Source organism: Chenopodium quinoa, unplaced genomic scaffold (assembly GCF_001683475.1).
Source record: "Chenopodium quinoa cultivar QQ74 unplaced genomic scaffold, ASM168347v1, whole genome shotgun sequence".
Lineage (NCBI taxonomy): Eukaryota > Viridiplantae > Streptophyta > Magnoliopsida > Caryophyllales > Amaranthaceae > Chenopodium > Chenopodium quinoa.
This window is the reverse complement of record NW_018745286.1, coordinates 5,445,820-5,463,860: the sequence shown is the minus strand read 5'-3', so window position 1 is coordinate 5,463,860 and position 18,041 is coordinate 5,445,820. Positions and strand designations below refer to the sequence as shown.

The 18,041-nt window shown below is 42.0% G+C and overlaps 1 protein-coding gene across 1 annotated transcript; it reads right to left on the bottom strand.

The window, feature by feature from the left end:
• Window positions 1–12,340: 12,340 nt before the first annotated feature.
• On the bottom strand, window positions 12,341–15,801 carry LOC110711827 (ran-binding protein 1 homolog b-like). Its single transcript, XM_021890257.1, has 4 exons — window positions 15,551–15,801; window positions 15,125–15,276; window positions 14,876–15,001; window positions 12,341–13,037 (listed from the first exon to the last, which is right to left on the bottom strand). The coding sequence occupies exons 1-4, from the start codon at window positions 15,694–15,696 to the stop codon at window positions 12,748–12,750; spliced, it is 714 nt and encodes a 237-aa protein (XP_021745949.1). The 5' UTR covers window positions 15,697–15,801; the 3' UTR covers window positions 12,341–12,747.
• Window positions 15,802–18,041: the final 2,240 nt, after the last annotated feature.

Here is an 18,041-nt window from a genome sequence, read left to right as displayed (position 1 = left end):
GTGTAACAAGTTGAGTGTGAAACGTGTCACATAGTGATTGGTAGAATTTTTCTTTTAACAATTTTCTAATTAATTAAATTGATTTTAATTTAAACAAAAAAATAAAAACACCCAATAGCCCCCCACCCGTAAACTATCACCACCACAACCGGAGCGGCCCCTACCCTCACCCCCACCAATGACGAAACCCCCATAAAACACCCTCACCGTCGCTGGAAACCCTCGCCCTAACTCCCACTATCGCCAAAAACCCCAACCAACACCCTCACCGTCGCCGAAACCCCTGAAATACCTCCACTATCGCCAAAAACCCCCCACACCAACACCCCTACTGTCACCAAAAACCCTCGCCCTAGCCCTACCGTCGCCGAGAACCTCCACCCTTCCCCTCCACGAGCCTCAAACGGTCGATGTTTCAGAACGATAGGAGTTTAAGTAGGGAGCAGGTGGAGATCCGGGAAGAGGGAAGGAGCTAGGTGGCACTACAGGAAAGGGGGGAGGGGCTAGGTGGTGTTGCGGGAGAGAGGGAGGGGCAAAGGGGGTTGGGTGGCGTTGTGAGAAGAAGAAGGGCAAGGGGGTTGGTGGCGTTGAGGTGGCTGACAGGGGAAGGAGAGGGGGTTCACGAGATGACAGAGGTGGGGAAGGGTGGGGGAGTAGGGATGGCAATCTAGTCCGAATCCGCCCCTAGTCCAATCCGATCTGAAGAAAAAAAATCCGAACCGAATCCGAGAAATAATAATCCGAATCCAATTTCGTTGAAAAAATCCGACTCCAAGTCGGAGGAGGGTCGGAGTCGGAGTCTACTTAGATCCGACTTATCCGATCCGACTCCGACTTTTCTATGAACTTATATATATTTTATTATTCAATTCATGAATTTGTAGGTCTTTGAAGTTGATAATATATGGTTTGCTATTGATAACTGGGTCAAAATTATATTTAAAGTCGGAGTTGGAGTCGCATGGGTCGGAGTCGGAGGTTAGAAATTTAAGTCGGATCAGAGTCGGATGTCGGAGTCGGAGTCGGAGGCAGATTAAATATCTGACATCTTGTAGGGTCGGAGTCAAATTTTGCATAATCCGATCCGAATCCGACCCATTGCCATCCCTAGGGAGGGAATTTTATTTTATTTTTTGTTAATTAAGGTTTTTTAAAATCAGTTTTTAAAAAAGAATAAATGTAAAAATAATAATAAAAATTTTAACCAATCACAATGCAACAAATGTCCTTCCTTTACCTATGAAATAGGTAGCCGGTCATTTATCCTATTTATGGAAGATCAGTGTTGTTTCAGGGTTTTTTGATGTCCTGCGGGAGAGTTACAATTCCGGGACTGGTATCCTTGCGCCTGTACCTGCAAAACAATGGAAACTCCTTGTGGGGGGAGTTTTGCCTTCGACGATCAAGTTAGAATGTGTATGAGGAGTGAATAGTGCGGAAAAGTAAAGATTGGGAGATCTGGTTCTTCTAGGTGAGGAGTGGTCTAAGTGTTTAGGTGAGTGTAATTAATGTTCTTCACCCCCCTTAATGAGGATTAATGAAGGTATTTATATGCCTTGGGATGCGTGTCAATCCTAGGTTTTGGTCAACCTAGGGCTGATTGGGCTTCCACAAGACTTTGGGCCTAGGTGGCCGGTTTTCCCATTTGGCATGGGGGAGGCCACGTGTCGTAGCATAAGAGGTCCAAGGTGGACTGATCAACAATTGACACGTGGTAGGCTCCAATTGGTCCATGTGGCAGACACTTGGCAGAGCCTAAATGGTCCACTTGTCAGGTGATGATTGGTAGGGAAAAATCTCCTAATCATTTGCCCCTCACAGGTGGCACGTGACTGTTCACATGTCACCTGTGACAGGTGTCGGCCTGTAACATGCGACGGCCTGCTACAGGTGTCGCCCTATGTCGGGCCGAGCATTTTTCCCGCTCGTTTTTTGAATTTGGAGGCGACCCTTCGCATTCTCCTTTTGCCCTATATAAGGGCATGTTGACCAAGTCCTTTGTTCACATTTGCGAACTTTTCAAGAGAACTCTCGGACCCCTGAACTTGAGCTCTAACACTTTGCAACTTTTGACCTGCCGATTATTTCTAACAGGCCAACTGCTTTTGTTAAGCGTCTGTTCGATCAAGCTCTCCTTCAGAACTTAAGTTTCAGGTAACCGTCTGTTCCTTTATTCTTTTTGCTTTTGCACTTTTTATTTATTTTTTGAAAATGAGACCTCAAAAGCATCCGGCACGACCTAGGTTGGTAATCAGTCGGTCACCGGGGACGGCTGAGTATAAGACTACGGGTTCCGACTGCCCTGCGGTACTTCAAATTTTGCGCAAGCCCCGGAATCCAATTGTCTTTGTATCTATGTAGGACAGTATGGCAAGAATAAAAAAGACCAAGAGGATTGAAAACTCTGATGGCTCCTCTTTCTGGGTTCAAATTAGTGAGTTGTCGGACCAGCCGCCTAATACCGCAGGGACCTAAGGTGGCCCTTCCGCCGAGAGCTCTGAGGAGGGAGCTAAAGTAGCCCCTTCCCACTTCACTGTTGACCTGGCCAGTCAGCAGACGACCCCTGAAGAAGAAGAGGGGTCGGCTCCCTTAGGGAGAGGGGAGGAGTCGGACTCTTCTAATAGTGAGTCTGACTCTAGCTCTTCAAGCCGCCTCTCTATAAACTCAGAGGAAAGGCATTCTCGTTTGCATGAGGCGAGACTTTCTCATGCGGCTGAAAAGGGGGACGGCTGGTCGGAACCATCCGCCTCTCATAGGGAGTTGAATACTCCTTACTATTGTCATGTTCCAAAGGGCCGAATCAAGGCCATGAAGGAACGAATAGACTCCTTTCTATCGGACCATGTGATGGGTCTTGATTTTCAAGTATTTGTGCCGGATGCTGAGGACACAGTCGTCTGGAACGCGAGAAATAGCTACGGGGACGCTTGTTTTGGCTGCTATGAGGCGGCCATTAAGGCTGGTCTGCGATTTCTCTTGCATCCGGTCATTCAACAAATCCTCGATGGATACGAGGTGGGGCTATGGCAGTTAGCCCCGAATTCCTGGTTCAACATCCTTGGTTATGTAGTCGGATGTGAAATGCATAGGGTGGAGCCGAATTTTGAGGCGTTCACCCATATAAACAAACTATCTTAGCCGGACTCCCAAAGAAAGCGGTACCGGCTAGTACCAAATAACTAGCCACAAAGGCTATCTGATGACGAAGGGCAAAGAAAATAAATGGAAGGATCGGAGAAACACCTTCCTCATCAATGTCAGCCCTGACAAGCTGCTGAACAAGCGCTACAATAGGTGGAACAAAGATCCGCCTCTTCTAGCAGGCGGTCGCAGCATGCCGCTTGTTCCCCTCAAGGCCAGGGAAGAGATCCTGGACCGAGGGCTTTTCAAAGTAGTGATTAGGGCAAACTCTACTACTAGGGTACGAGAGCAAGTGCCCCTAAACTACGTCCCAGAGTTTCAATGGCTCTATGACGAGTACTTTCTGGCCGCCTGCGGCCTTAGCAGTCAGACCTCCAGAGGTAGCCGGCCACTTGAGCATGTATACATCTTTTGCTTTGTTTTCGAATTTTTTCTAACTCTTTGTGGTTCTTATTTGTAGCTGAAGCTATGAACCAGATTTCTGCATCTAAGAAGGCGGCCGCCTTGCTGCGGGCCTCCATCATGCATCAGAAGCGGACCTATTCTGATTCTCCTGCCAAGGAGACGCCCATAGTGAGTTTCTGATCTTTCTATTGTTAGTATTGACCATTTCATATTTTTCGCAGGCGGATACGAAGGCTCGCAAACTGGCGATTGGGAGCTCTCCTGGCTTTGCCAAGAAGCAGTCGGTTGACAAGCAGCCGATCACCCCACAAAGTGTGGGGAAACCATCACAAGTCCTTAGGGACAGTCGGCCGCCAAGAAGTATGAACTGCTCTGCTAGACTTATTTCTTCATCGCTTTCTTCATGTTTTTGATGTTTCTCTTTTTTGGATGCAGGCGGCCCTCAAGAACCAGACTTGGTCCAAATGGCCAAGTCTATGATTAAGGTCGTCCCTCAAGAGGAGAGGGATGTAGTTAAGGGAGTCGGCACCCTTGACCTAGACGGCATCATGGGTCTCCTTTCCGAGGTAGACTTAAAATATTTTTAAAGCGTTGACTTTGCGTGCCGCCTGTTATTCTCAAATCTGACGCCTGTTTTTCCTTTTTCCAGACCATGCTGCGAGTACACGGCCTCCGAAGGCCGATCAGCACCAAGAACAAAGAGGTAAAGGCTGCTAAAGCTATGGCCACCTCTAACGTTGATAAGGCAATGTTTCAAATTGCCCAAAATGAAATTTTGACAACTGATATTCTTTATTATCAGGCGCAGGCCACTTCCTCTATCCGCACCGAGTTGGAGGCGGCCAAAAAGAAAAATAATGAGCTGGAGGCGACGGTCAAAGGTCTCCGAGATGAGCTGAAGCCGCTTAGGCAGAAGATGACCCAATTTGAGGTCATGGAAAAATCTTTGGCGACTGTCAAAGACTGCCTGCAAAAGCAGGAGAAGAGCCTTACTGACGAGCTTTCGGCCAAGGCCGAGAAAGAAAAGATGGAATTAGTCCAAGCCATGATGGACGACTCGGCTCAGATCATGAAAATGACTTGGACAGCCCTCTTCCCAAAAGCTCACTATACCGCTTGGGGTAAGAAGTTCACCGCTTGTACTGAAGAGTACAACCGAAGAATTATGGAGCAGGCGAATGAGGAGGATGAGGCGGCCGACTCCAGCTCTGAAGAGGAAGAGGAGGTGGTGGCCCTACAACCAATTGAGGTGGATGCGCATAAAGCTCCTGCCCTTTAAGGCGAGTCGTCAAAAGAGGGGGCTTTGAAGAATCAAGCACCCGACGCTAAGCTCGATCAGGCGGCAGTTGAAACCCAAGCTCCTCCCAATGTTTCAAGCTTTCATTTTTCCAAACTTTTCTCCGGCCTGCGTGTCGTTTGCTCTTGTATCCCTTTACCCGGCTAAGGGGTCGGGGTTATTGAATATTTTGCTGGTCTTTATGGCCGGCTGTTTATATGAATTTGGCGACCATATTTCGGTCGTCTTTGCTCACTGAATATTGTTCATGCTTTGTTTTTGCTAAGTGTAGAGGATCCTACTATCCGCTTAAAATGTTTTAAAATTTTTAACTTATCGTAGGCCAAAGATTGCGAACAGGTACTAGGTACCGACTGCCTATGCCCCTGGACGACTGGTTGTCTTGATTCCAGGTTAGGCGATCAGTCGGCCATTTACCTAGTCGGATCCCCAACGTATCTCGTTGTTCGAGGCTTGGAAATTAAAACGTAGAGCATACTCGTACCTGTCGCCTTCTGGCGACTAACATATGACACCTGCCCCACACCCATTCGAAGTGGAGCTCCCGTCGACGTAAACCTTCCAGACTTGGTCTGGAATTTGAAAATCATAGGGCTGAGTCATCTCTACAATAAAATCAGCAAATGCTTGCCCCTTTACCGCTTTTCTTGGCTCAAATGTGATTTCAAGGCTCTGAATCTCTATCGCCCATTGGATCATTCGGCCTGACGACTCCATGGTTGTGAGTGGCCGCTTGATTGGCTGATCTGTGTATACGACGACTGAATGTGCCAAGAAATAAGGCTTCAATTTTCTAACTTCCATGAAGAGAGCAAGACCGAATTTTTCCACTAAGGGGTACCTCAACTCGGAATTCTTCAACACATGACTGACAAAGTAGACCGGGAGCTGGCAGCCGTCTTTTTCAGCAAGGAGGACGGCACCTAAAGCATGGTCAGACACTACGAGATACATGTAGAGCACTTCTTTGGGCAACGGACTGACTAGCCTTGGTAAGGAGTACAGATGGACTTTCAGTTTTTGGAAGGTCGCCTCAGCATCCGGCCCCCATTCAAACATAGCTTTCTTCTTTATCGCTTGAAAAAAGTAAAGGCACTTGTCGCCTGACCGGCTGAGAAATCTTCCCAGGGCCGCCAAAAAACTTGTTAACTTCTGAACCTTTCGGACAGTGCGAGGCGACTGCATATCTATAACAGCCTGCACTTTCTCGGGGGTTCGCCTCTATACCTCTCTGATTGATGAGAAATCCGAGGAACTTCCCAGACTCAACTCCAAACACACATTTCTTAGGATTGAGCATGACATGGTGCCGCCTAAGTGTGGTGAATGTTTCTTGGAGGTCGGCCAGGTGATCCGTCTGAAGTTTGGACTTTACAATCATATCATCTATGTATGCCTCGACATTCCTTCCAATTTAGTCGAAGAAGACCGTGTTTATCATTATTTGGAAGGTGGGCGGGGTGTTCTTCAAACTAAACGGCATGACCGTGTAGCAATACAACCCTTGATCAGTGACGAAGGCCGTCTTCTCCTGATCTTTCTTCCACAAAGGAATTTGATGGAAGCCAGAGTAGGCGTCCATGAAGCTCATTAAAGCGTGGTCGGCTGTTGAGTCGACCAGGCTGTCGATCTTAGGTAATGGATAGCTATCCTTAGGGCACGCCTTGTTCAAATCAGTGTAGTCTACACACATTCGCCAGGTACCATTCGACTTCTTTACTAACACAACGTTCGTAACCCAGTCTGGGAAATAACATTGCCGAATGAACCCTGCATCAAGTAACTTTTTAACCTCAGCGGCAGCCGCCTGACTTCTTTCTTCTCCATGGTTCCGTTTCTTTTGCCGGACCGGCTTCTTTTTCGGATCCACGGCCAGCGTATGCACTTCCAAGTCTGGACTGATGCCTGTCATCTCATGTACCTTAAATGAAAAGATATCCTTGAATTCCTTCAAGAGTTGGTGAAAATCTTCACCTAGTACCGCAAGAGCAGTCGTCCCAACTTTGACTGTTCGGTCAGGACGTGAGTCGTTCAGGACGACATCCATATGCTCACCAGCCGGCTGAGGGCGGAATTCGTCTGACCGGTCCTCTGCCAATGATTGCTATCTTTTTTCTTTTTTCTCGGCCCCCAGTTGGGTGGCCTTTCTTTTCTTGGCGCCTGCTGCGTGGGCAGGCGCATCCTCTTGTGCAAGGTCATTGTTCTCTCCACTTGGGCCAGCAGCTGCTACAGTGGGTTTAATATCAGAGAGATAGCACTCTCGTGCCATCTTCTGATCTCCCCTTAGGCAGCCGACTGTTCCATCATCCCTTTCAAATTTGAGCAGCATAAGAGAGGGAATAATGACAGCTTTAGAGTTGTTCAGGGTGGGTCGTCCCAAGATCATGTTGTAGGCCGACAGTTCTTCAACCACTAAGAACCGAACCACCATGTGACGGCCCTCCCCTTTCTCACCCTGTCGGATGGGTAAATCCACTCGTCCCACTGGGTGTACAACACTTCCTCCAAACCCTACTAAAGGGTGAGATACCGGGTGTATGCAGTCCGCTTTGTACTTGAGCTTTGCCAAGCACTTGTTGCTGATGAGATCAGAGGAACTGCCGATATCTATGAGGATCCGGCCAACTCTTTGTTTGGCCACCTTACATTCAATGACAATGGGGTCATCATGCGACCCCCTAACACCTCCCAGATCCTCTTCTGTGATGACAATTTCTGGGAATGAACTATTGGCGATCCGTCCTTGGTGAACGGAATTAACATCTAACCGGCTGATGTTGTCTTTGTTTCCCCTGATAGTGGGCCCGCCTCCTGAGAAGCCGCCTGCTATAGTGTAGACGATGGGGTCGTCAGTATCTGAACTGTCGGCCTGTCGATGATTCTTCTTGGCCGATTCCTTTTGCTTGGGGGGAGCCTTCCCCTTGGACTTCCTGTCATAGGATTCAAGATCACCTTTTTCAGCCAGGTGGTCCAGGTAGCGCATGAGGCTAATACACTCATTGGTATCATGACCAATGTCTTCATGGAAATCACAGAATTTCTTTTGGTTCCGATTACTCGCAAAACCTTTCATGGGGGCCGGCTTCTCAATGGTCATCCGGCCTTGGATTTCTTTGAGGATAGCTTGGCTATCCTTATTGAACTCATACTTCGAGGAGTATGGTTTAAACTCTTTTTTCCTTTTCTGGGACGGCTGATCATAAGAATCAGCCGCCCAGACTTCTTTTCTATTCTTCTCATATTTATTGGCCGACTACTTTGGTCGGCTCTCTTTTTTATCGAACCTTCTTCCATCTGATTGCTTCCCAGTATTACACAGGTCTGTCGCCTGTATGTAGGCTTCCGCCTCAATTAATGCTTCTTGGAGAGTAGCGACTCTCTTTCTGACCAGGTCAAACTTGAAGGTAGACCCATCCTTTAGACCTTTGAAGAATTCAGTGTAGGCTACCTCATCCGGCAACCCTTCTATCCGGATTCTCATCAGGTTAAACCGCCTGATGTAGGAACGAAGTCCCTCATTTTCTCCCTGCTGTATAGTCCCTAGATCAAAGGTCGTCTTCTTTGCAGGAATATTTATGGCGAAGTTGGAGGTGAACAAATAGGCGAGGGTCTTGAAATTATTCACACAACCAGTTGGCAGGTTGCCGAACCACTGTTGTGCAATGCCCTTCAAAGTAGCTGGGAAGCACTTGCACCATGTGGGATCATCCAACCCTTGTAGGTACATAAGGTTGGTGAACGCCATCAGATGGTCCTCTGGGTTAGTAGTGCCATCATAGGCGCCTACTAAGACATTCTTCACTTTGGCCGGCTGGACGACCTCTATAATTTCCTTGGAGAAGGCGGACGACTCTTCTCCAAGTCTTAGCAACCGTCGTTGCCAGTCCAAAGGTTGGACGTTTCTTGCCGCCTGCCCTCCAAACAGAGGAGGCTGCAAGAAGTATTGTTGTTGCGGCACGTATGACTGGTGTGGCACATGCGGAGCCGATTGGTCTTTATGGGATCCGGACCGACGGGAGGTGCCGCCTATCTGACTCTCATAATTTGATTGGGAATACCTCATGGAGGTATTATGAAGACTGTCTTGAAAATCGGAAGTAGAGGCCGACTCTGACAGTCGGTCATTCTTCTTCTACTCTAGCAACAATCGAGCATCTGAGAACATTTTCTTTGACCCATCCGCTTGAACATGACAAATAGACTTCCTTTTTCCTGGAGAGGGAAAAAGATACTTTGTTAAGTCAATCACAGGCGGCTCCCACTTCCTAGATTTAGGGTGAGGATTCGCCTCCCGACCCTGTACAGGCTTCTTCCTCCCAGACTGAGAGGGTCTTCTAGCCGACTGCTCCTTGGATGGAGCAGGCGTCTTCTTGTTGATGAGAGCCTGGATCTCCCCTTTGAAGCTATTCATTAAGGTCATGAGTTCACCTCTAGTGATGGGGGGAAGATCCATCGGCCGCCTATTGATGATCAAACGGCTGACCGACTGGTTTACAAGAACCAGCCAGGCAATTCTGGCGCTCTTTCCTTTCGGCGGAACGAGTTCGTCGGGCTCTTAAGGTCCCGTCGGGGGCCGTGTGAGTCTCAACCTCAACCTCATCTTCAGTATCCTGGTCCGTCTGAACCAGGGGGTCGTCCATGGGACGCTTATCGCTTTGATTCGGTACAGACTGTGATTCCATCTCGAAAGTACTCTCCCCACAGACGGCGCCAAAATGTTTCGGGGTTTTTTGATGTCCTACGGGAGAGTTACAATTCCGGAACTGGTATCCTTGCGCCTGTACCTGCAAAACAACGGAAACTCCTTGTGGGGGGAGTTCCGCCTCCGACGATCAAGTTAGAACGTGTATGAGGAGTGAATAGTGCGGAAAAGTAAAGATTGGGAGATCTGGTTCCTCTAGGCGAGGAGTGATCTAAGTGTTTAGGTGAGTGTAATTAATGTTCTTCACCCCCTTTAATGAGGATTAATGAAGGTATTTATATGCCTTGGGATGCGTGCCAGTACTAGGTTTAGGTCAACCTAGGGCTGATTGGGCTTCCACAAGACTTTGGGCCTAGGTGGCCGGTTTTCCCATTTGGCATGGGGGAGGCCACGTGTCGTAGCATAAGAGGTCCAAGGTGGACTGATCAACACTTGACACGTGGCAAGCTCCAATTGGTCCATGTGGCGGACACTTGGCAGAGCCTGAATGGTCCACTTGTCAGGTGATGATTGGCAGGGAAAAATCCCCTAATCAAGTGTCAAAGGTTGTTTTGGGGAGTAATAAAAAAGTCATTTTATTTTAGTTTATTATTGGAAAACCAAGCAACAGTCATAATATTGATGACAATTTTTCCTAAGAAAATTGACAAGTTATAATAATTATTAAATAAAAAAGAACTATCATTCTCTTTCTCTTAATTTGCAAAATAAGCTCTCAACAGTAACTGACAATGCTCCATATTGCAATACCTTTGATATAATTGATTTAGAGTCCATCGTAATTTGAATTAGCTGTTAAAATACATGAGGTTGAGGTAATGGAGTAGTGACATCGCTCCCTACCTCACTCAAATCTTTGTGGTTTAAGGATCAAATCTAATGGGGCTCATGTAGAATACAATAAGAAACACCTCGGCTCAAGTAGTCTCCAAAACATTGAAAGACCCCACAATGAAAAGTTGAAATGACTAATAGGTGATCAAAGTTATCTTGGACTGTTGGCCACCATGGCTTAACCCAAAAAATGGTTGAGTTCAAGCTTGAGCTAGCGCAGCCCGATTATTTCAAATTTTTTTAGGATTTGGTGAGCCTAAGAATTACTTTTTAAATTAGCATTTCAGCTAACCTGAAAATAACCAAAAATGCCCACTATTTATGGCCCAAAATAGCAGGTTTGGGCACAAACTTTTTCGGCCCAAACTTGGGCTCATTATGGCCTGAAGCTTCAACCTGAATGGACCACATTTTTTAGTTTAAGTTCGGTCTGCCCTAGCCCATGATCAACTCTACAATGATCGAAACCACAATAGCAGCCACCTCTACAGATGGCTCATCTTCCCCCGTGAATTATTATCTTCTCTATCATTACAATTTCACCAATCAATAGCATTACAAATCCGCCCTCATCTCCATTCAAAGCACCATAACATCACCTAACCATTTATTTTACCTTCATTACACTAAACTTCTTTATTTTTATGCCAATTTACTTTTCTAATTTACTTATTAAACAATGTTATTGTCCTCTTTTTGCCTTGATACAACCTTTTTTTTTTTTTTTTTTTTTTTTTTGCTTCTCTTTAGACTTTTTAGGTTTTCATAGCAATTAAGGATAGTTTAGGAACTCAAATAGTATAGTTTAAAGTGCAAAAATTTAGCAATAAAGCCTTACACTAGGCATCTCATTCAAACTAAGAGAATCGAAAAAGACTTAAATGGTAGCACAATTGTCTAATCAACCACATCACTTAACAGTTAGGAAATCACCTTATAAGATCAATGGCAAATTAACAATCATGGGCAAAAAAATGCCCAAATGTCAATTTGGTGGGAAAATTAAGAAAATGGGTCACAAAACTCACAATAGTGGGCAAACCAAGATTTCCCCATAGGCAAAGGAGAAAATGCCCAAAGCATAAGGATATGGTCTGAAAAGGCCCCTACAGAGGGTTAGAAAACATAATTTTTTTTAGTTGTCTATAAACCAAAACGACTTATTTTCGGGTTGTTAAAGCATTTTCATTCTATAAAATGAGTCATTTTGCTTGCTTGCATAAATACAATACCATATCATTTGCTTGCTTGCAAAAAAAAAGATATATGCCAACAAGACACGTCATGTGGGCGAATGGGAAGATGCCGTATGTCCCTATCAACTAATCTAGAAAAAAAATCGCTTTATTTTTTTTTTTCCCTGACATTTTCAACCAAAAAAAAAAGAATCACCAACAATTACAAAATTTTGAGATATACAAATAGAGATCTATTTTGCTATGTTTTAATGATAATGATAAAATAGTATAAGTTCGAAAATCATGACAAGCTCGTCAAAAAAAAAAAAAAGGAAAAAAAAAAATCGTGACAAGTATCCATGAATCTGTGTAATCCATACTAATGACCACTAAGCTGGGTGGACCAGAAGTATTCAAATTGCCCTCAATTTATCAAATAAGCAGCATAGATACACTTAGACCCCCGTTTTTGTGTGTATTCATTAAAATGACCAGAGCTAGGTTGACCGCAGGTATTCAGCTTGCCCTCAATTCCTCAAATAAGCAACACATACACTTAACCCCTTTTTTTTTTTTTTTTTTTTTTTTTTAAAAAAAAAAAATTACCAGTTGGCCTCGACTGTACTTTGAGATTAAACGGCGGAGATTATCAGCCATAACACAAAAAAATTTAAACCCCAGTTCAGGATAATATATAGAGGACTTGCAGTACAATATTTAGATTAATGTTTCACACTTTTATACAATACATGTTTATTGCTGTGGAGGGTTTCATTTGAAGTATATCAATATAAAGACGTAGATATAGATATAAGCTAAACCTTGCATAAGCAGATTGTGAGACCTTGAACAAAAAACTTTTTTTGTAGAGCATTTTCATACACGGACAGCCAAAAACACGCCAACACACCTAGTACAAATTTAAGTAAATAAGAAAAAAAAACACTTTCTAAGCGCCTCAACATAAAATACCCAGATTAAAATCAATAAAGATTCCTCGACACCCAAATAGACAAAGACCAAACACCAACAGACTCTACTGAAAGACGACCCATTTGGTCCCAAGAATAGATGCTGACCAAAATAATTACTACCAAAATATTTGCGCCCAATAAAGCACAGCCAAGGAGCTTGAAATACTATGCAATGATTGATGTGGTGGTACCGATGAAAATTGGTATACACTAAAATCAAGCGCTGGAATCCTCACCCTTCTTCTCCACATCATCCTTCTTAGCCTCGGTTTCTGTCACCTCTGCTGGTGCAGCTGCTTCTTTAGCTGGAGAAGCTTCTTCTTTGGCAGGAGCAGCCTCTTCCTTGGCAGGAGCAGCTTCTTCCTCTGAGGCTTTGTCATTGCTTTTCTCTTCTCCAACACTCAGCTTCTCAAGAGCTTGAGCAGTCTCAGAAGCGTCTGTGTTCTCTTCCTGCTTCTTTTGTGATTCAGCAACCTCTTGGAACATCTCCATGAAGGATTTGTTATCTGATCATAAAACAGTAACATGATTAATAATTATGTACAAGGAAAATCCTAAATATACAAAGTCCGGACTACTTTAAAACAATCAGTATTTCATCTTATAACCAGCCAAAACAAGAAAAATTGCACAGAATACAATATAATTAATGATAATCAAATGCATAGTCTATGACAACTATAAAACAACCCAAATTTTTACCCAATAACATAATCATCACAAGAAATATAGAGAAATGGAAAGGAAAACAAATTTAGACTTGGCAAACTGTGATTGTTGCTCAAAATAAAATCAAATTACACAGTCCACAAATATGTATATATCCAAAAGCTCAAGCTAGAACAAGCAGCCAAGAAACAGTAATCACCAATATGAAATAAAACAAATGAAAACTTTCTGCTTAACTATGTTAGGGTTAGACAAAGTTGGCCCCTCAAAACATTACTATACAATGAAAAACACCACATCCAAGAGAAGGATGTATATGTCCAAAGTATGCTATAGAGGTCATAATTATTCTATATACAAGTACAAAATAGTAGGAAACCCAGAAAAGAAGCACTTTCACTTGTTCTCTATATACTGCTGATATCCTTCAAAAAAAAATATATACTGCTGATAAATATTGATCGATGAAGAACCATATACATGGGCTTAAGAAAATCTAAAAATGATGCAGCCTATCAACAACAAATCAGAACCAATGAGGCTAAAACATATGAAAGATAATAGAGATAAGATATGACGAATTCATACTATATCTGTTTCTAGATTAATCGCAATGTTTGATAATTTATGGACATCAATGCAAAAGGACCTTTGATATCTCTAATTACGTATTAATAAAAACTGTAAAAAGTTGATGATTTGAAGACACATTGAGACAAATCTAACAAATTTCAATTGATAACTTTTAATTATAAATCAGAGATTTAGTGCAATCAAAGGTAGTTAAGTTAAGTCCCTCACAAAGCAAAGGTTGCAACTAAAACAAAATAGATAAAGTATCACATAATAATGTTGCGAGCACAAATCAACTTTACAGCTAATATTTAAGCATGTTAAAGTGTAGCACTGTAGCCTATTCGTTGCCAACCAATGTAAATACATCATGATCAAGATATCTCTAAAAAAATTCCAACTGATAAACACTTTCCATCAGTTAGATATGTGATCCAACAGCAAAAAGGAATTTCACCAACAAGATAATAAAACAAGCATCAATTCTTCTGTTATGGAGTCCAATTAATTTGTATCTCACTAAGTTATTTCTAATTTGTAACTCACTAAGTTAAACCCAAAACACAAGTACTCACAATTTATGCTATTTTTTTTTATATAGGTTCATTAAATTACCCAAACAGGCAAACAATGATTATGTAATTTTAACATAAGAACTAGACAATAGAAAACTCAAAATCCTTGAGCTTGGTCAAATGAATAAAGCCCCTGATTCATCATTCTATATTCCTATACTTTAGGATATAAGTTCAAAGGTTTTTTTTTGAGAAATACAAGCTCAGAGTTCAGATTACCCTCATAATATCCAACTTGCAATAAATGCCATAAACATATACAAAGAAAAAAATTCAAGATACCCACAAAACAGCAAGAAAAAGCAGCTTCTCTCAATAGATGCAAGACATTAGACATGATAAGAGATATAACAACAAATAACAAATTCACTAATCAACTAATACCCGGAAATACTCCCAATCAAGAACACTCACAGTATCAATTAATACAGATGAAGAATCACAAGAATAATATTGGACCATTGGCACAGAGTAGTAAACAGGCATGTAAATACGGAGTAAAAAACAATTAAACCAAATTTACTCACTCTCAATCGATGCGAATCGGATACAGAACATCTCCTCCTTCAACTCTCCATCAGCATAATCACTAGCAACCCACACACAAGATTTCTCATTCCCGGCATGCTCCTGAACCGTCATACCCGCAATAACTACAAATAAAAATTGATCATTCATAGAAAAAACTCATAAATTCAAGCAACTTCACACAATAATTATACAAGAAAAACAAAAACCCAGAACAATTAACAAATGATAAAAATAAAGTAACATACTCAGATGATTAGCACAGATCTTAAGAGTCTTGGATTGCCGCATAACCAATCGAACTTTCCCAGAAACCTTATGCTTTAGAAACTTAACTGTACCAGTACCCCTCTCTTTCCATTGATTTCCTTCTTTATCAAATCTGTAAAGCTTCGCTTTTCTAATAACAATTCCAAAACACAAACAATTAGAAATAATAAAACACCAAAAAACCCTAGAAAGCCGAAAATATCCCTAAATTAGTGGCAAAATTCAAAGATTAGATCAATAAATGCACAGAAATTAAGAATTGAAAACAACAATTCAAGCGCACCCAATTAAAAACAACACAAAACCCTAAATCAGGGCAAAATAAACCTATGATTGTGGCAAAATTCAAACAATAAATCAATAAAAATGATAAAGAAGTGAGAAAAAGAGAGAGCAAATATTACAGATCGAGGAGGGCGTCTTCGTCTTCTTCACCAGTGGTGATGGCGACCTCTTCAAGCTTAACGATGGGGGCAATTTGGGCACCGGTGTCTTCTTCTTCGGCGGGAGCGTGCTCTTCGTCTCTATGCTCGGGATCTACTGACGCCATTGTTATACTGTGTTTGAGAGTGTTGTGGGAGGAGAGAGAAAGAGAGAGAGAACGGCAGAAGAGAATGAATAGTCGAGATGAGAAATGAAAGAGAGAAGAAGGGTTTTCTTTAGCTTCAACTTTATATAGATGCATAAAAGTTGGATTGCTAGTTAAGCTTAAAACAAGGGATTAGCATTCACCGCTTTGAATTGAGGTGTCAATTCGGGTGATTGTGTTAAGTTTAGTTGGGTCTAATCGAGTTAAGTTGGATTTGATTTAGATTTGAGTTATGCTAAACCTTAATTCTTAACGCCTATACCCTACGGAGTAAGTAGAACTACCTACATTACGGGTGTTAAAAAATATCCGATTCAAAATTCCGATGACCTGACCCAAAATTTTGGGTATCCAATCTGATTTTAAGGTTTCGAATATTTCGGATTGATATTCGAAAAAAACTTCGAGTTCTTAGTTAGGATACGGATCAGAATTTTTACGAAAATTTCAACTACTCGACTCGAAAATCCGGGGACCCAATCCGAAAACCCGATTATTCAATCCGAAAAATTCGGATCGAAGACGGATCGCAATTCCTCCGACCCGATATTCGAAATTGAATAGCACTAGTCCTACACCCCTTTCAAAACGATGTGTTTAACCTCATCCCACCACTAACTACAGTAAGTACCCATTTACACCATTAACCGCAATACTCCAAATTAACCGCCCCAATCACACATATAAATACATTTAAAAAAAAAGAAAAGAAAAACAAAAGTTGTCATTTCGAATATATTTCTCTCTCTTCAACCTTCCTCGATCTTCATCAATTTCTCTGCATTTTCTCTCTCATTAAAACCATCAATCTCAAAATTGTCACACTAAATTAGTAGAAAATTACTACAAATACTCCAAATGTCTTACATTAGCAAAAAAAAAAAAAAAATTCTTCAATTGCAACAACAATCTACAAAACTGTAAGTAGTTTGTTTATTTTGGAACAATTTTATGTATAAACCCTAGTTTTTTCTAGTTTTTTTTTTGTTCTTTTTTTTTCTTTTTTTTTGCAATTATATGTTCTGAAATGTAATCATGCTACTCTGATTATACTTATGGTTGCTAAAAAATAATTAAAATCTCTGCTATCATTTGTGATACTTCCTCCGTTTTTATTTCGATGCATCGATCACTTTTGACTCCTAAACAATTTTTGGAGTAGAGAGAGATAGAAATTAAAAATAAAGAGGGCCCATGTGAATATGTGATAGGAGAGAGATAAAGATAACTTATTAACTAAAAAAGAAAGTGATGCATGTTAAATTGAAACTTCTATTTATCGAAAGTGATGCATCTAATAAAAAACGGAGGAAGTATTTTTCTAGAATGAAGAAGGTATTACGGAGACAAAAAACAACGAGTCTGACAATACATAAGTGTTTACAAAATTATATATGTTCATTTGGATAGTGTGTTCATTAATACTCCCTCCGTTTTTAAACACTTGGGTCACTTTCTATTTCCGGCCATTTTTAAATACTATTTTTAAATACTTGCTCCATTTCCTTACTTGGAAAGCTTTTATAATATTTAATTCATTTCTCTCAACTAGTGGATCCAACATAAATTATATTTTATTAATTTCATGTTTTCTCTCCTCCAATTCTCTCAACTACTTTTGCTTTTTATATTCCATCTACCCCACTACTTCCATATTTCCTTACTTTCTCTAATTTCTCCTAAAACTACGCGCATGGAGAAATGGAGCAAGTATTTAAAAACGGAGGGAGTATGTATTTTTTTTTTTTTTTGACAAGAAGCCCTTAAAAAGAAAACACACAACAACAAAAAAAAGACTAAAGAGACCAAAAGAGCAAACGCCGCCGACGAGCCTCAACCGCTAGCCAGTGAGCCGGAGCAACCCATTGACGAGGAACCTTATGAAGCTCACAAACTAAAAACGGCAAAAGAATTGTCCGAATGTCTTGAATCAGCCACAAACATGAAATATACCTGTCACGCTCATCTTGAAGTAGAGAAAGTAAAGTCGAACAATCAGTGTAGATAAGAAATCGCTGAATGCCTCAACGATCAGTAGCTCGTAATGCTCATAAACAAGCTTGTAATTCTGACTGGAGAGCAGAAGAGGAGTGACAAGCCTTTGAGCAACATCCTAACACAGAATATGAAAAAACCTCTCTAAAAATCCAACCTTCCCCTGCACTACAGTCCTGAGCAGATCAAGCTCCATCAAAGAGAATGCAAACATCAAAGGAAGACGAAGGGAAACCCTTTAAGCAACAAGACCTGGAGGCTATGCGATTTCCACGAGAAGGACCCATAGAAAACATGGCCTGCTTGAATTT